A 24,461-nucleotide genomic window follows, 5' to 3' on the forward strand; every position below is an offset into this window, starting at 1 on the left:
AAAATGGGTGATTTTGACTACATAAAATTATATTTTTTTGCCAAAAACAATATCGTTAAAATTAGAAGAAAAGCAGGAAATACAGGGGAAATATTTGTAGCAAATTTCTCTGATAAAGGTCTCATTTCTAAGTTATATAGGGAACGGAGTCAAATTTACCAGAGAAAGAGAGATTTCCCAATTGATAAATGGTTAAAGGATCTGAATAGGCAGTTTTCTGAGGAAGAAATCCAAGCTATCAATAGCCATGTTAATAAAAATTTATTAAGTGCCTACTTCATCATGGGTACTGTGTTAAGCACTGGGAAAAAAGAGGCAAAAGAGAGTCTTTATCCTGAAGGAGCTTACAATCTACTGGGGGAGACAACATGAAAACAAAGATATAGAAATCAAGTTATACATAGGATAAATAGGAAATGGTTAACAGGGGGAAGGCATTAGAATTCAGAGGGGTTGAGAAAAGTCTTCCTGTAAAAAATGGAATTTTAGTTGGGACTTAAAGGAAGCCAGAGGATTGTAAATTAAGAAAACTCTGAAATAGCACTTCACACTCATCAGACTGGTTAAGGTGACAAAAAGGAAATTGAGAAGATGCCCATGATTTGAGGAATGGCTGAACAAGTTGTGGTATATGAGTGTAATGGAATACTACTGTGCTCTAAGAAATGATGAGCAGGAGGACTTCAGAGAAACCTGGACTTATATGAACTGATGCTGAGTTAAGTGAGCAGAACCAGAACACTGTACACAGTAACAGCCACATTGTGCAATGACTAACTTTGATAGATATAGCTCTTCCCAGCAATGCAAGGACCTAAGACAACTCCAAAAGACTCATGATGGAAAATGCCATCCACATCCACAGAAAGAAATATGAAGTCTGAATGCAGACCAAAGTATACTATTTGTTCTTTTTTTGTTTAGTTTTTTCTTTTTCATGGTTCCTCCCATTCATTCTAATTCTTCTATACAACATGACTGATGTGAAAATATATTTAATAAGGATGTATATGTAGAGCCTATATTGGATTGCATGCCATCTTGGGGATGGGGTGGGGAGGTGGAAAAAATTTAGTGAATGTTGAAAATGAAAAATTTATTAAAAAAATGACAAAAAAGGAAAGTGATAAATACTGGTGGAAAACAGGTACATTAGTGCACTATTGGTGGAACTGTGAACTAGTCAAACAATTCAATGAGAAAAGAAATTGGGAACTACATGTAAAAAGCTACTTTTTTTTTTTTTTTGCCAAGAAAACTCCAAATGGGATCATGAAGAGTGAGACACAACTGAACAATCCTTTGACCTACTGAGTCTATACCCCACTGGATCTATACCCCAAAGAAATCAAAGAGGCAAAGGACACACATATTTATAGCAATACCTTTTTGAGTGACAAAGAACTGAACATTAAGGGACGTGTCCATAAACTGGAAAATAGCTGAACATATTATGGTATATGAATCTAATGGAATATTATTGTGTTGGTCCTTCCATCTCAAAGAGGGCCAATGACATTAGGAGGATGACGTCTTGACTGGCAAGTGAGTTGGATTTAAGCTTAGAGTCATCAGAGTCCAGCGGCAAGACATAGATCAAGAAACTAGCAATGGCCTCCATAGAATGGAATGGGGAAGACTTGAAGGAGGGAGACCAACCAGAAGGTTATGTTAATAGTTTACACACGTGGTGATGAGGGTCCAGCCCAGAATGGTGGTGGTGTTAGAGGAGAGAAATGTGCATTTACAAGGTATGTGAAGGTAGGTTATTGTTTTCGTGTAAGAAATGAAGGGGATAGTTTCTGGGAAGACATATAAACTAATGTAAAGTGATCAGAACCTGGAGAAAATGTATACAGTAACAGCAACATTGTAAAGATAGTCAACTTTGAAAGATACTTAGTAACTCCTTTCAACGCAATCCCCAACCACAGTTACAAAGGACTCACGCACGATAGACAAGCTATCCAATCTCCCAATGAAGACCCTGTCCTTCTCTCTCCCAGAGTTTTGCCTGTCTATACATATTTGTGTTGGGTTTTGTTTTCTTATCTTCTCAACAGGTGGAAGACGGAATGTAGGGAGGAACAGAATCTGGAACTGAAAATAAAATGGAATTTCAAAACAAGAAACTAAGGTGTTTGTTTTGTCTCCCCAGTTAGGCGGTGAGCTCCTCGAGAGCTTTGGATTTCCCTTTTCGTTCTTTTCTTTATTTTAAAGGGGAGGGGAAGTTCACCTTGGTACTCCGAGGGATTAGAAACCGTCCCTCCAACGTAGTAGGCGTTTGCTCACCAGACAAATGCCTTTAAAAGACTGGACGGATCGATGGCAGTTTGCACCTGTCTTAGACTGCGAGCTCCTCGGGGGCAGGGACTCATTTGTGACCCGGGTGAGGGTGCGCTCCCGGCGCTTAGCTCAGTACTTGGCACGGTGAAATACGGCTGCCTGAGCTACCTGCCCAAAGCAGCAGATTCCCAACTTTTTACTACATTTACTTTAATACGCTAAGTAAAAAAAGGTCAAACAAAATTATTCTTACATTTTATCTTCAACGTAACACTTAGCAGCAAAGCGCCTCGTAAAGGAGCCGGGGCACAGCGGCCAGGAAAGCTCCAAGGGTAAGAACACCTCCCTCCCCTTCCGCGGAGCCTCCTCGGAGGGCTGGTGAACGTGGGTAACCCTCAACCAACGAAACGGAGGCAGGTCCAGGGTAGAGCGTCCCTCGCCCCGGCACTTCCGGGTCAGCGAGAGCCGCCTCTGGGCGGGCTAGAGCGTCGCCTTCCGCCTGTGCAGCCGCGTGAGTGACCTTCTCGCGCCCACCGTGATGCTGGCTGCGGCTGCTCGCCCCCTGCGGGGGCCTTGCTTGAGCTTCCGGGCCGCGGCCCTGCTCCAGACCAGGTACCCGAACCGGGGCCAGGGCCGGGGGGATGGGGACTCTGGGACTTGGGGCGAAGTGGGAGGCGCGGCCTGGAGGCATGAGGCTGGTAGGGGTGCCTCGGGCTGCTCCATGCTGAGAGAGGGTTGTCTTGAAGCCTGCGGCCTTTAGTGGGGAGCCGGTGTCTCCCCCCTGCCCCTCCCTCCAGTCTGGAGCCTGCGCCCCTTAGTCTGGCGCTCGTAGATCCCCAATCCGAACCCACTCCCCATTGTGGAGCTCGCGCTCCGCCCTCCCGCCCCCCATTACTTGAGTGGAGTGGCAACCTTTACTTGCACCTGGGAGATGGACCCCACCCCCTAGGGACCCCTGGTCCTGGAAATCAAGTCCTGGTCTCCGCCAGTGTGACCTTGAACCTCTCACGTTCTCTCCAGTCCTTAAAGGGGGTAAGGGAGCTGGAAGGGCGCATTGATCTCATTCGATCCTCATGATAATATTGTCAGGCAGGTGCTGTTATTTTCATTTCTCTGTTGAGGAAACGTGGGGCAGACACGGATTAAGTGACTTGGTCCAGTCACGAGCTAGTAAATACCTGAAATTAGGTTCACTTAAGTTTTGCAGACTCCTGGTCCAGGGCTCTACCACCTAGCTGCCTTAGGCACCTCTTGGGTGTAAGATACTGTGCTGGTACTGATTTTAATTTTGGTTTAGTTTGGTTTTTTAGTTTGTGTTTTTACCTCTGGAGTCACACGAGCGTGTTGGAATACCAGGTTCTTAACTTGGGGTGCATGTTAAAACTTAAGGAGGTTTCTGATCTTTGATGGGAAAAAAGAATTCATCTTTATTCCAACATAATTGGTTTCCTTTGTAATCCAATATATTTCACTAATGATTATATAAAGTTATTATTTACATAGCACTTTTATTTATACTTTGATAGTAATATTTTATTTTACATCTGTGTAGCATTTTAAGGTTTTCAAAGACCTTTACAAGTATTAACCTCATTTTGTCTTCATAAAAATCCTTGGAATTAGATGCTATTGTTTCTGTTTTTACAGTTGAGGAAAACTGAGGCAGACAGGTTTTTTTTTTTTAAGTGACTCCCCAGGGTCACACAGCTAGAAAGTATCTGAGACTGAATTTCAACCTGACTCCCAGGTTGCATGTGATCCAAAAACATTATTCTGAGAGGGGAACTGTGGGTTTCACCAGACTGTCAAAAGGATCTATAACACAAAAGCCATTGGACTAGGGGTCTTTAAGGTCCCTCCCAGATTCTAAAATATATTTATAGTAGATAGAGAGAGAATACAGGATCAAGCCTTGTATACAATTTCCCCTTGCTCACTTTCTGGGCAGTGACTGTCTCTTGTTTGAATGGGGTTGGGTGTAGGCTGCCATTATTGGGTATTTGTGCCCTGAGGCTAATGAGAAGCAGCTGTCATCAAAGAAGAAGTGAAACTCTGGCTGGAGCCACTCTGGACAATGCCCCCAAGCAGTACCCTCCTAAGATTCAGCAGTTAGTACAGGACATCGCCGGTCTCACTCTGTTGGAAATCTCTGATCTCAACGAGTTATTGAAGGTAATGATAACTATCATTTGTATAGTGCTTTAAGGTTTGCAAGTTGTTTTCCTTATCTCATTTCATCGTGCAATATCCCTGTGAGGCAGGTTAGCCTCATTTTAAAGATGAGAAAACTGAGGCTAAGAGAAGTCATATTTCTTTCTCAGGGCTGAGTAGCTAGTGAGAATCTGAAGGCAGGATTTGAATTTGGGTATCTTCCTGGCTTCAGGTCCAATACTCTATCCACTGTGCCATCTAGCTGCACTGCCTAGATAATGGAGTGAGCCATATATTTGTTGAGTTGGGTTTTGAGTAAATGCTAAATTAGTGTCTTTCCTTGACACTAATGGGAGAATGCTGGGTTTTGAGGAAATTTCTCCCATAAGTTACTTAGCTTCCTGGGTTTTGAGGAAATTTCTCCCATAAGTTACTTAGCTTAGAGGATGGAATGCCAGTTGTTAAATTTTGTTCTTTTTTTATATTCCTACAGAAAACACTGAAGATCCAGGATGTGGGGCTGGTGCCAATGAGTGGCATGGTACCAGGTGCTGCTACTGCAAAGGCAACCCCTGAGGTAAGTTTTGGGGCTATTTAAAAAAGTAGATTCTGTCTGTCTGTCTCTCTGTTGTTCTCCAGGTCTTCTAAAGTATTGCATCATTTTACTCATTTTGTGTTTCCCCTCCTATTATGTCCTATGGCCTAGTAGCAGTGTACAAAACAACTTGATATACATTATACATGTGCAGTCATACAAAAAGTAATTCCATGTTAGTCATGCTGTGAAAGAAAACAGACTGAAAAGAAAAATAAAGTTAAAAAAGTATCCTTTGATCTGCATTCAGACTCCATCAGTTCTTTTATTGGACGTGGGTAGCATTTTTCATTATAAGCCCCTCAGAATTGTCTTGGATAATTGTATTGCTAGAATATGTAAGTAAGTCATTCACAGTTAATCATTGTACAGTCTTGCTGGTACTGTGTACATTGTTCTGGTTCTGCATAGTTTGTATCATTTCCTATTAGGCTTCCTAGGTTTTTCTCAAAAGTATCTTGCCTGTCATTTTTTAAAAATTATTTTATTTGTTTTCAGTGTTCTACAATCACTTCCATATATCTTAGATTTTTCCCCTTTCCCCTTCCTCCTTCCTTCCCCCCTACATCCCCACTCCCTCCCTGAGATGGCATACAGTTTTATATAGGTTCTACACATACATTCCTATTAAATACATTTTCACCTTAGTCATGTTGCATAGAAGAATTAAAATGAATGGGAGAAATCATAAAACAAAACAAAACATAATACAAAAGAAAATGATCTGCTTCATTCTGCGATTGAATTCCATAGTTCTTTGCCTGGATGTGGAAGGCATTTTGCCTTAAGAGACCATCGGAAATTATTTAAGTCTTTGTGTTGCAATGAAGTACTAAGTCTACCAGAAAAATTCCTTGCACTCTGTGGTTGCTGTGTACGAAGTTCTCCTGGTTCTGCTCACCTCACTCAGCATCATTCATATAAGTCTTTCCAGGCCTCTCTGAAGTCTTCCTGTTCATCATTTCTTATAGCACAATAGTATTCCATTACATTCATATACCACAGTTTATTCAGCCATTCTCCAGCTGATGGGCATCCCCTTGATTTCCAGTTTTTGGCCACCACAAAGAGAGCTGCTATAAATATTTTTGTATATGTGGTACCCTGTCCCATTGTTATGATCTCTTGGGGATACAGTCCTAGAAGCTGTATTGCTGGGATAAAGGGCATGCATAGCTTTATAGCCCTATGGGCATAGTTCCAAATTGTTTTCCAAAATGGTTGGATCAGTTCACAGTTCCACCAACAGTGCTTTAGTGTCCCAATTATCCTTAAATTTAAAAAAAAGATGTATCTCAAATTTTGTCATATTAATTTCGGCTCAGTTTTCTAGTCTAGTTCTTTTTGGATCTTATCATCCAGTGTATTAATTATACCTTTCTCCAATCCTTTAGTACCTGTACTGGTTAAAGGAACTGGGTATGATTCACTGGAGAAGAGAAGCTTCAAGGGAACTATGATAATGGTTGTGCAAAAGGGACTAGATTTGTTCTGTTTGGTTCCAAAGGGCAGAACCAGGAGTAGCAGGTAGACTTTGCCAAAAGGCCCATTTAGATTTGATGTCAAAAGAAGCATTCTAATAATCAAAGCCCCTTTCAGTTGTAGAATGGGCTACTTCAAGATGTGTTGAGTGTCCCTGCCCTAGAGGTGGCTCAGGTAGGGGCTGGATGTCCACTCACACAGGCTGGGAGTCAGGAAGACCTGAGTTCAAATCCAGCTTCAGTCACTTAGCAGCTCTGTGACCCTGGGCAGGTCACTTAACCGCGACCTGTCTCAGTTTCCTCATCTATAAAATGAGGAAAATAATAGCACTTACTTCACACGGTTATTATGAGGACCAAATGAAATAATAATATTGACTTTCTTTTTTGCATCACTATCCAAAATTTCTCCTGTACCACCCCCTCCACTAGAGGCCTTGCCTTATAACCAATAACTACAGTGAAGCAAAACAACACATTGTCTATGCCAAAAATATGTTTTAGTCCATCACCTTTCTGCCAAGCAGTGAAAATTCATGATTAGTTATTAGATTAATCATAGCTCTGAAGTCCTCTTTTTTTCTTCAGTGTCCCTCTTTATTTTTTTCTCAATTACATGCAAAACTTTTTCCAACATACACTTTTTAAAAATTTGTTTCAAATTCTCTTCTTCCTTGCCCCTTCCTTAAAAAAGCAAGCAATTTGACATAGATTATACATGTGCAATGATGCAAAACATTTAAAAACCACCAAGAAAAATAGAGTAAGAAAGTGTGCTAAAATCGGTATTCAGACTCACATCAGTTCTTCCTCTGGAGGGGGTAGCATTTTTCATCCTAAGTCCTTTGGAACTGGCTTGGAGCATTGCATTGCTGAAATTAGCTAAGTGATTGACTCTTGATCATCGTATAGTCATTGAAGTCTTTCAGAATTATTTTTGTTAAATTTACAGTTTACTTTGTACAATGTTCTTCTGGTTCTGCTCACTTCACTTTGCCTCAAAACCTGTCTTCCCAGGTTTTTCTGAAAGCATCCTGCTTGTCATTTCATATAGCACAGTATTCCATCACAATCATATACCATAATTTATTCAGCCATCCCCAGTTGATAGGCATCCCCCTCAATTTCTAACTTTTTGCTTCTACAGAAAGAACTTATTTAAATATTATTGCCCATATATATCCCTTTCTGTTTTCTTTGATCTCATTGGAATATAGACCTGATATTGGTGTTGCTGGGTATGCACAATTTTATAGCCCTTTGGGCATAGGTTCAAATTGTTCTCCAGAATGGTTGAATCAGTTCATAACACCATCAACAGTAGATGAGTACCTATTTTTCCATACCCTCTCCAATATTTGTCATTTTCCTTTTCTGTCACATTAGCCAATATGATAAGTTTTAGATGGTACCTCAGAGTTGTTTTAATTTACATTTTTCTAATCAGTAGCAATTTGGAGCATTTTTCCATATAGAGATACCTTTGATTTCTTCTTCTGAAGAAATCTATCTTTTGACCAGTCTGATCAGTTGGAAAATGCCTTGTATTCTTATAAGTTTGACAGTTTTGTTTTTCTGACTCAGTTCTATATATTTGAGAAATGAGATGTTTATCAGAGAAACTTGCTGTAAAATTTTTTTTTCTTGCTCTTTTTCTAATCTTGGTAGCATTGGTTTTGTTTGTTCAAAACCTTTTTAATTAAATGTAATCAAAATTACCCGTTTTACATCCTGTAATGCTCTCTCTTATTTGATCATAAATTTTTCATTTGTCCATAGATCAATTTTCCATGCTCCCCTAATTTTCTTATGATATCATCCATTATGTCTAAATCATGTACCCATTTTGACCTTATCTTGGTATACAGTATGAGGTGTTGGTCTATACATAGTTTCTACCAAACTGCTTTCTAGTTTTCCAGCAATTTTTGTCAAATAGTGAGTTCTTGTCCTGAAAGCTTGGATCTTTGGATTTATCAAACAATAGATTACTGTGGTCATTTACTACTGTGTATTGGGTACCTAATCTATTCTACTCATCCATCACTATATTTCTTAGCCAGTACTAGATTATTTTAATGATTACTATTTTGCATTCTGAAGTCTTTCAAAATTATTTTTGTTGTATTCGGTGTGTCAGTTGACCTCCTGATTCTTGCTTACTTTGGAAAAGTTAATATAAGATTTCCCCAGTTTCTCTGAATGCCATGTTTATAATTTTCTTGCAGTAATATTCTGTTACATACATCATAATTTATTTAGCCATTCTTTGTTTCTAATTTTTTGTTAACAACAAAATGTGCTGCTAAAAATATTTTTGTACATAGAGGTTCTTTCTTTCTTGATCTCTTTAGAGGATATGCCTAGTTAGTGGTATTGGTAGGTCAAAGGATATATATACAATTTAGTGATGTTTGGGGAATATTTCTAAATTATTTATCAGAATGGTTGAACCAATTCACAGTTCCACCAACAGTGCATTAATGTGTCTGTCCTCTTATTGTCCTTTTACATTTTTATATTTTGTCATCTTTGCTAATCTGATGGGTGTGAAGTAGAACCTCAGTTTAAATTTCCATCTTTTAATTATTTGGAACTTTTTTCATATGATTGTTGATAGCTTGCATTTTTGTCTTTGCAAAACTGCTTCCTAAAATCTTTTGACCCTTTATCTATTGAAGAATGGCTCTTGTTCATATATATTTGTATCAGTTCTTAATGTTTTGGAGATCTGATCATTATCAGAGAAACTTGCTGCTAAGATTTTTTTTCCCATTAACTTTCCATTCTAACCATTGATTATATTTGTGTTAAACCTTAAATCAATTGTGCTGTCTTTCAGAAGAATCAATTGATTATGAAAAAAAGCAAAAAAAAGTGACAATATACCTAATATTTATGCAAAATCTTTACTATTTTATGTAATTGGAATTGCCCTTTTTATCAGTTACGATCATCTCTGTTTTTCTAGTTAAGAACTGTCCCCCACCCACAGTTTTGGAAGGAATATTGAAAGTCTTTTTTACATCTTCCAGTTTATATGATCTTTTATAATTTGGTCATGTATCTTATTGGAGTTTATTGTGGTGTGATATGAGATTTGGTCTTATTTCTGCTGGACTGCTTTTCTGGTTTTCCTAGCAGTTTTTGTTGAATGGGAAATTCTTAGCCCAATAGTTGGTGTTCTTAGATCTATCAAATACAGTGCTTGGTTTTAATTGCTTCTGGGTCTTGTTTAGCTAATCTGTTTCACTGATCAATATTTATATATTTTTAATCAGTATCAAATAGTGTTGATGGTTACTTGTTTATAGTACATTTTAAGATCTAATACTGGAAGGCTCCCTTCCCACATTTTTTGCTCTTCTTGATTTTTTGTTTTTCTAGGTGAATTTTGTTATTTTCTCAAATTCTATTTATATAACCTTTTGTTAGTTTCTCCATAGGTTTGTAAATTTGTTTAGAAAGTAATTTGTTTATTATGCTGCCACAGACCAATCATGAGAGTATTTTGTAATTGTATTCATTTAAGGCGTGTCTTGGTAGATGAACTGCCAGACATTTTACACCTTTTGTATTGATTTTGAATGGGATTTCTCTTTTTTCTGTTCCTGAGTTTTGCTAATAAATAGAAAAGCCAATTATTATATATCCTGCTGTTCTATTTAAGTTGTTTCATTTAATTTGACTTGAATTTGTAAGATTCTCTAAACCATATTATTAGCAAGTAATAATAGTTGTTTCTTCTTTTCCTATGCTTATTCACTCCATTTAAAAAAATATATATCATTGCAATGGCTAGCACATCCAATCTTATCGGAAAAGCAAAATAGCTAAATCTTCATTGATTTCTGTTTTCCTGTAAAGCTAAACTAAGTTTTGGGGCTAGGGGTTAAATAATGATAATATTATAACTGACATTTATAAAATTATTTTGTATACATTATCTCACTTGATCCTGAGTGGAGGGGTGTTATGAACACTAAATTTGTCTGATGGCTATCTGAGTTCCCTTTTAGAGTTAGAAAGTAGGCAGGAGAACCAGGCTATGGCTACATCTGGCCTTACCTTTTCTTGTCCTCCTCTCATTCTAGGCAGCAGATGAGGAAGAGGCACCCAAACAGAAGGAGCGAACACATTTCACTGTTAAGCTGACAGAAGCCAAGCCTGTGGATAAAGTGAAACTAATCAAAGAAGTAAAGAATTACATTCAGGGCATAAACCTCGTCCAGGTATGAAGAGTTCTTATCCCAAGGACATTGCAACCCTCTGTCTGCTTTATGGTTTTGAAATTGAGAGAATTGCCCTTCTCTGCATCTCTACCAGCTTTCCTCTAGAATCCTTGTGCCATGATCACAACGATGCAGTTGCCCCATACTTGATCCTCCAGCCAAGGAGCAGGCTTATTAATAAAGACTTCCAGGCCTTTTATGGTTCTAATTCTGCACTTCTTTTCATTTTAGGCAAAGAAGCTGGTAGAGTCCTTACCCCAGGAAATCAAAGCCAATGTTGCCAAATCAGAAGCAGAGAAGATTAAAGCAGCCTTGGAAGCAGCTGGTGGCACTGTGATTTTGGAGTAGGAGTTTGGGGTTCTGTAGGACTTGTGCGAAGTGGGGCTTACTCCAGTCCAGTCCAGTCTGACCACTTGGGCAGTTGGCCCCATGTGTATTACTGCCTGAAGACCCAAACACATGTGCTTAACCAGTGTGGGTAGTTTGAGTGAGAACTTTCTCAGCTTTCCAGGGGACTCTGTTCTGGGAGGGATGGGGAGGCCCATCTGTCCCAGGCCCTTTTAAAAGGCTGCTGTGAAGAAGGACTCTGAAACATAAGAGTGGGGAGCAAGTTTGTTCAAACAGTAGTCTATGAGGAAAATATATCATTACCCAGACTTCCAGTGTGTTTAGAATTGTGTGCTGAAGACCAGTGACAGGCAGCCAAGAATTGGCACAGCAATATTTTAAACTACCAAAGTTGGATGTTGTGGGGGATAACCTAGGTTTGTAGGGTGGTTTGGGCCCTAAGTCTACCTGCTTATCTTCTTTGTTATGGTGCCAGTACCTTAAGGAAAGGTACTTCCTTCCTTGTTATTTTCACCATCTTTTTGTAATGTCTGTGGTATGGTGACTTTATGATGACTAATGTTGCTCAGACACCATCCCCTCAGCAAGTTTATATTCTAATTTGAGGGACAGTACATATACATAGATATTTAACAGTACAAGGTATCATAGGAAATAGGACAGACAGGTGTTATAGGAGTTATGAGAGCTTGGTCATCCAGAGTATGGACAGGGCTGTCTGGAAAAGATAAGGTTCAAGAAAGACCTCCAAGGACTGGACTTACATAAATAGAGAAAGAAGGTATTTAAAGCAGGAATAATAGTGGGAGCAAAATAGGGGCAAAATGGATGTATTTAGGAGAAAACAGATTAGATTGTCTGGGCAGCTATAAAGGGTAAATGGGGAAAGTTCTGGAAGGTCTTGAATCTCGAGCTCAGGAGTTTGGGCTTTTAATTCACCTAGAGATGTCAAAACTTGAGGGAATGGGAGTACATGCAGCATTCACAAGCTAATAAACTTGATCTCACCCTTGGAAACCGATCCAGTTTTATAACTAAGCTGAGCTCAACTCCAGGGATGTGTCCTTGTATGAGGCTTCTCTAAACTCAGAAGGGATTAGGACCTGTATGCACCATAGTAATTTATCCAGAATAGGCCATTGCTGCTCAGCTTTCAAAGAGGGGCATGTGTCTTATGAGGTAGCATGGGAGGTTCGGCAGGTAAGTGCTACAAGAATTAGGAAGCATTGGATCACCTGGATTGTAGGAAGGTGTTCAGGAGAGAAAGAAGGTCATCTAAAACTTCCCAGTCTCAGTACCTTATATCTGGGGCCTTGCCCAGACTTTCACCCTGGTTCCATCTATGTAGTTACTGAAGAGTTAATGATTTGCCAAGCTGGGCTGGGGGCATCTGACCCCTTCCTGCGCCTTCTGTTTGCTGTCTGGGGTGTGACAGTTCCCTTGCAAGATGACTGCCCAAAGCATAGTTGAAGCTAAATGTTCTCTGGCATCTATTTCCTGGGCTGTTAATCCCGAGGAACAGAGAGAGAAGCATAAAAATCAATACTGAGTGGAAGGCTTATGCACAAATCTCAAGTTGCTCTGTATATTCATCCCAACTGGTTACAGCTGCACTTCTTTCTTTTCCACACTCAGTTCCTGGTAATGGTGTAACATGAGACACTTTTCTTTTGCCATTTTTACTTTTAGCTCTGGACTTTGGGTGAATGTAAAAACACAATCTCAGTTTTAAGGCACTTCTAACTTGAACAAGAATCCCCTCTGCCATATATATACTCAAGAAGTGGTCATTTAGCCCTTCTTTTAAAATTGGGGAAGAAACCCATTGCTTCCTCAAATAACTCATTTTATCTTTGGCTAACATAATAGTTAAGTTAGAGATTTTTCCTTATATCAAACCTAAATCTTTCTATACAGCTTTTAAAACCTACTTCTGGTTCTCCCAAGCAATTCCTAGTCTCATTCCTCTTCCAAATGACAGACTTTCATATGTTTGAACACCAGCTCTCTTGTATCCATTCATTACCCACTGAGGCTTCTGTATCAGGTTTTTTTTTATTTAGGCTAAACATCCCCAGTTCCTGCAGCAGATCCTCATATACCTTGAACATATATGTCTTGAACAGCATTTTGATTGTCCTCCTGCAGACTGTCTTCAGCATGTTAATGGTCTTTCTAAAATGTGCCCATGACAACATGATACTTCACAGGTAGTCTAGGTAGGAGTAAGGCATCCTATATTCAGTGACAACATGGCTCCTTCCATGTAGTGTAAGATAGCGTTAGCTTTTTGGGGCTGTCACAGCATGGTTAGGGAGCTTGCCATTTACTCAAACCCTCAGGTCTTTTCCATCTATACCTCTCCCATTTTTTCTTGTGAAGTGTAAGAATGTATTCCTATTGAATTTTATCTTACTAAATTTGGCTCAACAGTTTGTCCTTTAAAAATCTTGGATCCTACCTATTATTACCTAATTATGTGTCATCTTCAAATATGGTAAGTGTAGCATATGTGCTTTTATATACATATTTAAATAGCACAGTGCCACCCATACATCCCTAAGGCACTCAACTAGAGACCTTCCAAGCTGACATCAAACTATTAATGACTACTTTTTGGATCTAGTTATTCAAATCCTTAATCCACCTCTTATCACATATCCCATATATTCATCATTATCACAAGCATTGTGTAGTCATTTGTTAAATACTTTTGTTAGAATCTAGGTAAACTATACTGCATTCCCTTGCTCTATTAGTTAAGTAACCCTATTTTGAGAAAAGGGGAACAAGGCTGATCTGGCTCAAGCCTTGAGATCATGCCTTCCTTTCGCAAAGTGTTCACTAACCATCTTTTTCATAAAATATATACTATAATTTTACCAGGAATCAGTGTCAAGCTCACTAGCCTATATCTTTAATCACTCAGTTTTCGATTTTTTTTTTTAATCAAGGCATTTGTCTGCCTTGGCACACCTACTGTGTGCTCATTTGGGGCAACAACACTGTATTCGCTATTTTCATTACATCTTTTTGAGTCTAAAATGTATACAAAGTAGAGAAAACAACCTAAACATGAATTGAGCTGCTCTCGTTTTTTTCATCTGTTATGGTCCCATATAACCTATGCAGCAGGCATTTCCTTCCACTTTTCCTTGAGCTTCAAAACCAACCTTTTTTCTTCAAAAACACCCTGTTTGATTGATAGGGGCTTAGATATTGATTCTATTATTTTTTTGAAGAGGTCCTATGTCTTAAGATTGAGGCACCATAGCTAGTACTAAGTAGCCTAGTATCCTCAGGAAGCAGAAGGATTATCTTAGAAATTTGGAAACTGGAAGGCAATTTGGAGGCCAATTTTTCATCCAGTGCAGAAACTCCCCTGACAGGGTCTTAGCTAACCTTTTCTTGGCAACTTTTTTTTTCAAAAAGAATGAGGCACTTATTTAAAAACATCTTTTTTGATGCCCTTTTTTTTTTTAACATAGTATTCATTTCTGAATGTGCCCCTTTCCCCTCCTTCCTATCTAGTAAGCCATCTCTTGTAACAAAGATTTACAAAGAGAAGGAAAAATGCAGTTCAACAAGACAGCTTTCTCTACTTTTTAACGTAGCATAAAATAAAATAAATCTTATTTTTCTATCAGTCCCAGTTCTTAGAAAGCTCTCATGGAATGGAAATCTGCCTCCCTTCAACTTTCACTCATTGGTCTCTTTAAAGCCTAGAGAATTAATCTATTCCTTCTTCCTTATAACTTTTGAAATATTTGAAGAGACTATCACATCTTCTTCCCCAAGCTAAGTATTTCTTCTTTTCTCATATGGCATTATTTTCAAAATGTGCTCAGAGTTGAAGACAGCATGGCAGAAGTGCCCTGATCAGTATGAGTAGAGGGGGACTCAACTGCCTTTATTTTGGATAATATACCTCTATTAAAGCAGCCTAAAGATTGTATTAGGTTTCTTGGCTGCTCTAACTCCCCGATGAGTCTTAAATATGAGCTTACGGTCAACTAAAATTGACATGCAATTTTTCTTAAGCTAGGTCACTTTGACATTTTCTGTTAGATTTTGATAGTTGGGGCCTATCTCTGACTTGCTGGAATCTGTTTTGAATCAAAATCCTGGCTTCTAGCCCCATCAACTGTCCCTCTTAACAGTGTAATTTGCAGATCAGAGAAAGCATTCCTACTATGTCAAGAAGCTTGATGTAGTGGAAAGAGATCTGGAATTGGCTGGGGTCAAGAGACTTGGCCCCATATACCAGCTCTGAGCAAGATGTGTAATAATAGTCAAAATCCGTTAACTCCTCTGGACCTCAATTATCCTCATCTACAAAGTTGAGAGAGACCATAATATTAGCACTATCTACCTTACCTGCATGATGGTTGTGGGTTCTCTTGGGTATTTAAATTCCTTTTTTATGTGTTGTTGGTAAGTGTTGAACAGGACAGGAATATAGGGACCTGGAATACTCTTATTTGAGACAGCCAATTAAAATTTAAAATGCCTACCTCTTATTCTGTCTTTAGTAATTTTTTTTGTAAACCTCAGCTTATTCTGAGCTTTAGCCTTGTTGACATTATTTTTGCAATTCCAGGCTTCTGTATTTGTTCTTACTAATAGTTACTCTATTTTCATCTTTGGTATGTATTCTTAAATCTTACTTATCAGAGAGTGCACTATAGAGCTATCCCCATTGATTTCTTTAGATCTTCCCTCATTTCCTCTGCCTCATTTGTGATTTATTATTGGGATTTTGTTATTTTTTTGAGAACCTCTATCCTCCTTGAGATATTTTGAGAGTCACTGACCATGGAATCATACCTGTCTTTCCTCGCTGAACTTTGTTATTCATACTCTTTGTACTGGTAATGTGTGTATACGCCCATGTCAATGCAAAGAATGTGAATATACAGAGGGTACGTATATGCATATATGTACATACTATGGAATATGTGTACTGTGTATATATACACATATGCATATGCCATAAGAATTGTTTCTAACTTGCTTCCCTGTTATTTTCTTCTAGACACCTATTCTGATTATTTTTTATGTGCCATACATATTTGTTCATCTGGTTTAATGATTTTTTTTTGTCTGGGCTTTTTTTTTTCCTCCCCACCTTTTTCAAAATTTTCAGTTTTCAGTTTTCTAACTCTTTCCAGGATTCCTTCATTCTTGAAGCCTAAAGCATGGGTCAGGTAAACAAATCCTGTTTATCAACACCATCTAGGTAGCCTGTTGTTCACTCCTTATATTGTCCTTTGTCCCTTAAAGTTTTCAACTGATAACTTTGCTTTAGAACCCTAGGGAGAAGCAATGGAAAGAGCTCTACTTCCTTTGAAGTTTCCTAGGAGGAGCATGCTCAGTGAGGTTGGGCAGCTGGTTTAGCCAAACAAAAAGCCAATTTTTGTACAGAGAGATTTCACTTCATCACTCCATCTCTGTTACTGTTAATTCAGTGTTTGAATAATCAACTGTGCAGAACAAAGTTGGATCAGCCCACTTCTTTTTGGTCTTTAGTTTTCTCATCTCGAGAACAAGGGCTATATGGTTCTTATGGTTCTGGTTCCTACCAGATTTGATGTGGTATAGTTTTATGATTGGCATGAGAACAAGCTATGAAGGCAGTCTGTGTGACCCTGAGCAAGTCACTTAGCCAAGCAGTTCTCTAAGCACCTCTGAGACCCTTTAAGTTGTAAAGTAGGCACCAGTTTGCCTGGATAAGGAGTTTCCTCACCTGGAACTTGCTTATACCAATCAGTCTTTATCCTTATCCCCCATGACTCTTAGTTAATGAGAGCATAGATCTGGAATTTAAAGGATCCTGGAAGAGATTATCTGGTTACCTAATCACAGAATATTCTTTTAGTAATTATCTATTCCATTCATCTTATTTTGCAGTTGAGAGAATTAACCAAGAGAAGTTTAGTGACTTGGCCAGCATCACACAGCTGGAACTGAATTGTTCATACTACTACTATTACCATTACTGTCACACTTCTTTAGGCAAGCTCCCTCATTTTACAGAAGAGGAAATTGAGACCCAGAGAAGTAAAATGACTTGCCCACAGTCATGCAGTAATTTTAGGTGCCCAGAAATTATTTGCCTACTGTACCTTGCTATAACCTAATTGCTATTGTGTGGGATGGCTCAGGTCCCTACATAAATCAATTACTTAGAGGCCTCTCAAAGTGATGACAGAAAGTTGATTTACTAGATTCTCGAGAATTGGGACAATCCTACAGCAGTTCACCTGGAGTAGGAAAGCTGAAGACAAAGAAAAGACAGCGATTTGTATATACTCTAACGCAGTCCCTCCTCCCCCCACTGACCATTATTCTCATTAGCTGAGAATATGATCTTACATTCTAGACACGAAATCTAACCAATCCCTTTTGAAATGAAGACATTAAAGAATTAGGTAAACTTTATCCAATCATTGAGACCCTAATGTACTACCCAGTGTTATATCCTTATATGGAATTATTCTGTTCTAAAAATACAGTAACCTTGAGCCTCTTAGTCTTACCTCACCCCTGGGAGAAGAATTACAATCTGAGAAGTCTTCACTAAACCTATCCCACTCACTATAAAGCAAAGTCCCTTAAGGAGAGGATTCTGTCTCAAGAACAAGCACTACCATTCAATGTTATCCTGGCCTCAGCCATATTTGATCCAGTCATATATTCAGAAAATCTGAACCATTCAAAAGTTAATTGGAACCTAAAGAGGATTTGAGAATTGTTAGTTTTACTTAAAAGTAATTCTTTTGGAATAGTCTTTAGTTCCTTATTTATTTATTCCTCTTTATTTAACAAGAAGAAACAGGTTAGACTAAGCTCTGATCAGAATCCCCATCCGTATTTTGATGGGTAATCACTTGACCCTTTAATGGGTTCTGCCTTCTCATGAATGGCTAGATTATTTTGCTACTAACCTATCCCCTGCCTATTGATTTTCTCAGAAGAAAGGCTCTATAAATTAATTGGTATGTACTGAAAGTCAACAATGAGCCCTGTGGAGGGAGATATATTTAGGTAATATAGAGATTAAGGTTATCATTAACGTAGCTACATGATAACCCTTGAGACACAATAATACATAAACACTCTGAGATCCCTTAATAACCTGAAGGAGATGAGAGAAAGCTTCATAGAGGAGTTGGAGCTGGGTTCTGAAGAAAGGGGACCTGATGGTTCTTCAGTCACTCCAGGCTAGTTAGGGGGTGTCAGTTTGGTTTTGTTGGGGTGGGATATAATGACGTGGTACACATAGCTGTGAACTTGGAGGGAGATGAGAAGAAGCAGCATCCCTGAATACAGGCCCCTCCTTATTTCTAGGCACCTCCCTATCCTGTACCAAAGGAATCTAAACAGCTTCAGCTATTTGTGGCTTAGCCCACGACTGTGATTAGTGGGGAGTTTCCTTTGGAAAGGAGCTGCAGAAAGACAACCTTGGCAGTCCCAACCCTGTTCATGGTCTCAGATACAAAGCAGTTAAGTTGCATTTCCTGGTACATCTGGGTTATCCCTTAAATTCAGCTTGATGTTCTCAGTATCTGAGACTTATTTGAGGTCCTGCAGAATAAGGGGGCTGTAGAATCTCTATAATTTAGTGCTTATAATTTAGTAATATCAGGAGTGATAATATGAGCAAGACAGTGAAATGCAAATCAAGGTAAAGTTGTGTACAGTGGATTGTGCACCTGGGAGATAGGGGGGAGGTAGTCCGCTTGGGTTAGCTGGGCCTGCGGTTCAATACCTTGCCTTCTGTCTGAGGTGGATTCTTACTGGAAATTGAAAGGGAAGAAAGGAAGAATTTCAGTGAAAAGTCAAATAATTGCCCAAATGAGGCCTTCTTTCATGGAATAAAAGAATAGCTGACATGAATATATTCAAGAACTGATGATTTTATTGGTATAGTTCATTCCTTCCACTTATGCAAATTTTGACTTCCACACCTTAGGGGACTTTATCAATAACTGACCAAAATTTGTTACCTGGTGGCCTGTTGATCACCTGATGATGAGTCTCTCCAAAACCTCACTGGCCTGGGTCTCACCGCCAAGGTGAGGCAGTGGAGAGGGAGGAGCATAGACTTAGCACTGGAAAAAGAATCTTGGGCATCATCTGTCTATGCTGAGCCTCATTCTACAGATGAGGAAACAGACCCAGAGAGTGAAGTGAGCTGCCCAACACTACAGGTAGTAAAACTGGATTAGAGCCCCTGGGGACCTGACAGTTTACAAGGTGCTTTCCTCCTAACCCTGGGAGCAAGGATTTGCAAACGAGAAAACAGGTTTAGTAAGATGGTGAAGACCATGTTCATATCAAGCATTTATTAAGTACCTACCGAGTGCCACGCTGCTTGCCAATGGGGACGCAAGTAGGAAGGGTGAAACCATTTCTACGCTAGCAAGTTGTGAAGGGACAAATGGCCCATCCGGGACTGGACCTGCACTCTCTTACTCTGAGTCCTCTGTTCTGTTCTGTTCAGTCTAAACTGCCGGTACCGTGTTCCTGGTTGTGGAAATGGCACTGGAAAGAGAGCAGACGTGTGGAGCTTTGGGATGCCTTAGAGATCACCTCGTGTGGCCACTTCATTTAAACTGAGGACGCAGTTAGGCAGCGCCTACAATCGCACAGTAAGACAGAGCCTTGTGTGTGAAAGGCTCCTTAACGCAGCCACCCGTCCTGTTCCTAGGACCTTCCCAAGACCACACAGGGAGCAAGTGAGCTCTGAGCTCCGCAGCCCCAGCAGCTGCTTCCCCAGCGCAGGCCTGCTTTACGCGGCCCGCGGGGCGCTCCAGGTGACTGGCAGGGTGCCGAGACACGCGGCAACGCGCGGTCCTCGGACGGGGCCGCCTGGAGCTCCCGCACTACCGCCAAGGGCGCCCACGAGGGGCCCAGCGTTCTAGTAAGAGAGGAAAAGGCGGCCCCCACCTACCCCAAGGGGCCCGCAGCCCGCGCCTGGCGCTCGTGCAGCCCGGTCCGGCTCTCAGTGGCCCCGCGGACCCTGCCACGCCGACGCTGACCACGGATCCTGGAAGAGTTCGCCATTTCCTTCTCCAGTCATGAAGGCAAACAGGTTAAGTGAATTGCCCGGTAAGTGTCCGAGGTCGGATTCGAACTCAGGTTTTCCCTGGTCCAAGGCTGAACCCTCTAGCTACCTCCAATAATAAATGGTGGTTAAATCGAACTGAATGGAACGGGGAGACAACGTGCACCGGGGTAGACCTTACGTAGTACCCTCGGAGGGAGGGTGCTAAGCTTAAGGAGGACCGACGGGTCTGGAAACCAAACCGCCCGACTCCCCCCAGACTGCCAGCCCCGAGAGGATGACCCGGGCTCCGCTCTGAGCTAAGGACGGGGGCGGGGGACGCCCGCGAGGACTAGCCTGGCCCCCTCAGCTCGCAGCCGCGGCCGCAGCGCACGTTCCGGCGCCGTGCCCTCGACCGTGGCCGCCGGCCCCGCCCCCGCCCCTCGGGCTCGCAGGCGCCGCCGCGGCCCCTTTAAGGCGGGCGCGGGCCTCGCGGCTGGAAGCCGGGCGGGCCGGCCCGGCGGGGGGCGGGGCTGATCCTTCGGACGCCGCGGCGCATTGGCTGCGAAGGGCGACGGGCGGTGCTTTGAACCTGCTTCCCTGGAGCCCGAGCCGGAGCTGGGCCTCTCGCACCGCTCCTCGCCCCGCCGGCCCGCGCTCGTCCCAGCTCCGGCCCGAGCAGCCCGGCGCAGCCCGGCCCGCTCAGCCCTGCGCGGCACAGCCATGTCCAACAGGCGCGTGTCCCGCTGGTACTTCGGGGGGCTGGCCTCCTCCGGGGCCGCGTGCTGCACCCACCCGCTGGACCTGCTCAAGGTGAGCGGCATCCCCCGCCCCCGGGAAGCCGGGGCCCAGGCTGGCGATCCCCCCGCTCCCTCCGGGCCAGGGGTCTCCCCCCATCCCCCTCTCCGCCCGCCCCGTGGTGGCTGGGATGTGAAGGGGAGGGAACGAGCGTGCGTTGAAGCCCTCCTGCGGACCCGGCTCCGCGCTGTGCATCTTACAGATGTTATCACTGGCCCGCAGGGCCCGAGGGGCCCCGGCACTGTCGGGGTGCCCCCGCCGAGGACCGGGAGAGGCTGGAGGGAGCTCGGCGGGTGGGATTTCCCACCGCAGCTGCGGCGTTTCAGAGAGGGCGAAGTCGTGGTCAGGCCCTCAGCTATTAAAGGAATGCCGTCCCCTTCCCTGAGGAATGTTTTCCTGTCTGTATTGGCAGCTTTCAGGACTGGAGCACCAGCCAGCCCAGCCAGTGGAGGCTGTTTTCACCCCTTGTAAACTAGTAACCTGACTTCTCTGGCTTGCTCAGTTAACAAGCATTTATTAAGCACCTTCTGCATGCCTGGAAAGAGTGGTAAACAACCTGCAACTCATTTAGGTAGAAGTAAAGAATAAAAAAATAAAACCCTGCTGGGGGCAGGAAGGAGGAGACACTGGAGCTGAGCCCAGAGGGGCAGGTGGGCCGGGAGGGCATGGGGGGGGGGGGGGGCGGTGCATCCCGGGCCAGGGGAAAAGCCTTAGCAAAGATAAAGGAAGGAGGAGAGAGAATGACTTGTATTGCTGATGTAAACGGGACCGCAGACGCTTTGGTTGGGTGCCATGTTTTCTTCAGGCAGAGTAAAAGGTTATTAGCCTAGGTCATGGGTTAGCTCCAGTTGGTGAAGGGTTTTAAGAACTAAATCGAGAAATTTGTATTTTATCTTTAAGAAGCGCTTTGGAAGCAGAGAAGAGATATGGGCAGACCTGGCTTCAATTTGATAGTCATGGAGCATGAAGGGAGAGAGTACATACAGGGAGACTGAGTCCAAGGGAGGGTGATGGAGACCTATACTAGGGTGGTCATGGCTGAGTGGGGAGAAAGGAATAGATTTGGTCACTGAATTATTATTTCCAAACCATCCTCCCAGACCTAGCTTTATTCATAAAGCCTAGATTATAAACTTGAAGACAAGTACTGTGTAAGTTGTCTGTTTCTCCCCCTTCAAAGTAGGCCTTGATTATATAGTAGGGGTACTCTGTAGCTGTTTGAATTGAATTCAGTTCAACAAGGATTTATTTAGCACCTACCCTGTGCTAAGGTAGACCCTGAGGGTACAGAGATAAAACTAAACATTTTCTATCCCCAAGGAGTTTACATTCCATTGAGGAGAAACTTGTATACCCTGAGAGAAATACAAAATATTTATACTATGTCATTTCAAAAGAAAGAGCATAGGCTAATATGAAGGAAATTTTAGAAAAAAATTTTTGGGAGGGTTACATTTTAAGTTCTGAACTGCCTCCCTTCTTCCCTCCAGATGGCTCAGGAGAGGAAAGTGAGGCTGGTGACCTTGCACAGACCTCCCTCCCTTAAAACAAAGTCAAGTGCAAGTCATGTTATCACTTCTCTGATGTCATGATCTTCTTCCACAGTGAAGGACAAACACAGACTCTATGGTGCAGGGAATTTTATTAAAAATAGAGCAGGGATTCCAGAGGGTGCAGTGGAAGAGGCTAGAAAAGAGTGTGTCAAGGACAGTGGGGACAGGAGGACATTGGACTGACATGCTGAGAGAGCAGTGAGGTCAAGGGAAGGAAAGAGAGTCTTAATTTTAGCGTGACCTTCTCCATATCAAGAGTAGTGTTGGTTTAATTAGCAACCCATGAGAAAGTGGGGGAAGGGAGGCTGATCTATATGGCTGGAGTTAGTAGAACCCTAGGGCTTGCATGTTTGGGGAAAGAAGAGATTTGACATATTTTGAGTTATTCAACCCCTTAGCCTGGATCAATTCTACCACAGTCCTTTGTTCATCTTTCCCTTTGGTGGGGGGGGGCCTGTGGAGGGTCTTTGTTTCCTCCTGAAATTGCAGATATAGAATAGTTGAATCCAGGCCCAGAAAGGTTGTGTGAATAAGTGGTAGGGTCTGGACTCAAATCCAAGCCTTCTGATTCCATATTCACACCATATACATTCAACTCACCTAAAAAAAGATAAAACACCAGTATAGGAAAGCTTATATTTGCACTGAGCCAAGTGAGGCGGGTAGGTGAACTCAGGGAGCTTTTTCTTGGCTAGTATGATCAGAGAACTGCAGTGGAGGAGATAGGACTGGAGGTAGTCCTTAAAGGGTCTGTGTCACAAAATGATTGGGAACCTGATCTCTCAATCTAATCCTCTTAGAGGTCATCTAAACCCTGACATTTAAAACTGACCCTCAGAAGGAGATGTAGCTTTGTTCAAAGTCACATGAGTGGAAGATCTAACATTAAAACCAGTTCCCCTCAAAATCCAGAAGTCTTTCCATTGGACTTTGCCAGATGTTCCAGCCCATCAATTATGTCTCACCACAAACCAGTTTGTTAACTATAAATTGTATTTAAAGCATTTTCTAATATTAGTGTTCCCTCCTACTCCATTTTAAGCTCTTGGAGACTTGGGCTTCTCAGTTTGGGCGCAAAGAAAATGCCTCGTTAACTTTCACCTACTTTCTTCAACCCTGCCTTGATTCTACCTAACCAGCTTCAGTTTGGAAGGGCAGTTTTGAAAAGCCCTGAAGGGCAACTTTGATGTTCTTGAATTTACAACTCCTCTTAAGATTTGCTGTCAGCTCCTTCTGCTGACTTTGTACCTTGGAGTGAGGGTTGCAGGTTTTCCTTGGACTGTGACCTTAGGGAACACCAGGTTAAAAGCAGATCACAGCAGCTTGCATATACTCAGACACCATGAATGAATGAATTAGAGTTACTGTGGTTTTACTCTGTCCTAGGAGCATCTAGGTGACTTAGTCAGGAGGACCAGAATTCAAATATGGATTCAGACACTAGCTGTGTGACTTTGGGCAAGTCACTTAACCCTGTTTACATCGAGAGAGAGAGAGAGAGAGAGAGAGAGAGAGAGACTGAGAGAGAGAGAGAGACTGAGAGAGTGTGTGTGTGTCTTAGTCTTAACAACTCCAGTATCTTTGCCAGGAAAACTCAAATAACATACAGAGTTGGATATGACTGAAAACAACTGAACAGCAAGAACAACTGTGTGCTAAACTGTGGGGATAGAAATACAGATTTAAAATAGCCCCCACCTCCAAGGAGCCTAGATTCTTATAGAGCTGAGGTTGTTACCTTTCTGGTGTCATGGACTCCTCTGACAGTCTGATGAAATCTATGGATCCCTTCTCATAATAATGTTTGTTGCTAATCTTTCAATGAAAGGTTAGTGAAAATTAAGATGCGTTTATTTCCCACCTAAGTTCACTGACTCATTAAATCTCTCCATAAGCTCCAAGTTAAAAACCCCCCTAATAGTGAGATCAACAAGCTTTTTATGAAATGCCTACTCTATGCTAGATATA

General features: G+C 41.7%; 2 protein-coding genes and 2 long non-coding RNA genes across 6 annotated transcripts in view; 3 read left to right on the forward strand and 1 right to left on the reverse strand.

The window, feature by feature from the left end:
* The first annotated feature begins 1,647 nt into the window (after window positions 1-1,647).
* Window positions 1,648-2,132, forward strand: LOC140527968 (uncharacterized). Of its 2 annotated transcripts, none has more exons than XR_011974998.1 (2): window positions 1,648-1,761; window positions 2,064-2,132. It is a non-coding gene; the product is annotated as an uncharacterized lncRNA (long non-coding RNA). The 2 variants fall into 2 exon arrangements; XR_011974999.1 differs by having other exon boundaries at window positions 1,671-1,751.
* Window positions 2,133-2,311: 179 nt separating this feature from the next.
* On the forward strand, window positions 2,312-12,110 carry MRPL12 (mitochondrial ribosomal protein L12). The gene is made up of 5 exons (XM_072645339.1): window positions 2,312-2,898; window positions 4,269-4,458; window positions 4,931-5,014; window positions 10,608-10,745; window positions 10,977-12,110. The coding sequence occupies exons 1-5, from the start codon at window positions 2,825-2,827 to the stop codon at window positions 11,091-11,093; spliced, it is 603 nt and encodes a 200-aa protein (XP_072501440.1). The 5' UTR covers window positions 2,312-2,824; the 3' UTR covers window positions 11,094-12,110.
* A 6,603-nt stretch (window positions 12,111-18,713) lies between these two features.
* LOC140527969 (uncharacterized) lies at window positions 18,714-19,542 on the reverse strand. Its single transcript, XR_011975000.1, has 2 exons — window positions 19,456-19,542; window positions 18,714-18,892 (listed from the first exon to the last, which is right to left on the reverse strand). It is a non-coding gene; the product is annotated as an uncharacterized lncRNA (long non-coding RNA).
* Window positions 19,543-20,116: 574 nt separating this feature from the next.
* LOC140527964 (mitochondrial dicarboxylate carrier-like) overlaps window positions 20,117-24,461 on the forward strand; it is a 31,255-nt gene continuing 26,910 nt past the window's right edge. Inside the window, exon 1 of one of the 2 annotated variants that reach the window (XM_072645336.1) lies at window positions 20,117-20,207. Coding sequence is in view for 1 of the 2 variants with exons in the window: in XM_072645335.1 (XP_072501436.1) it covers window positions 20,866-20,955 (90 nt within the window). In the remaining variant the exon portion in view is untranslated. Of the gene's footprint in view, window positions 20,208-20,683; window positions 20,956-24,461 lie in introns of those variants that run through there. The other variant, XM_072645335.1, reaches the window with a different exon arrangement.

The sequence above is a fragment of the Notamacropus eugenii genome, chromosome 2 (genome assembly GCF_028372415.1).
Source record: "Notamacropus eugenii isolate mMacEug1 chromosome 2, mMacEug1.pri_v2, whole genome shotgun sequence".
NCBI classification, from domain to species: Eukaryota; Metazoa; Chordata; class Mammalia; order Diprotodontia; family Macropodidae; genus Notamacropus; species Notamacropus eugenii.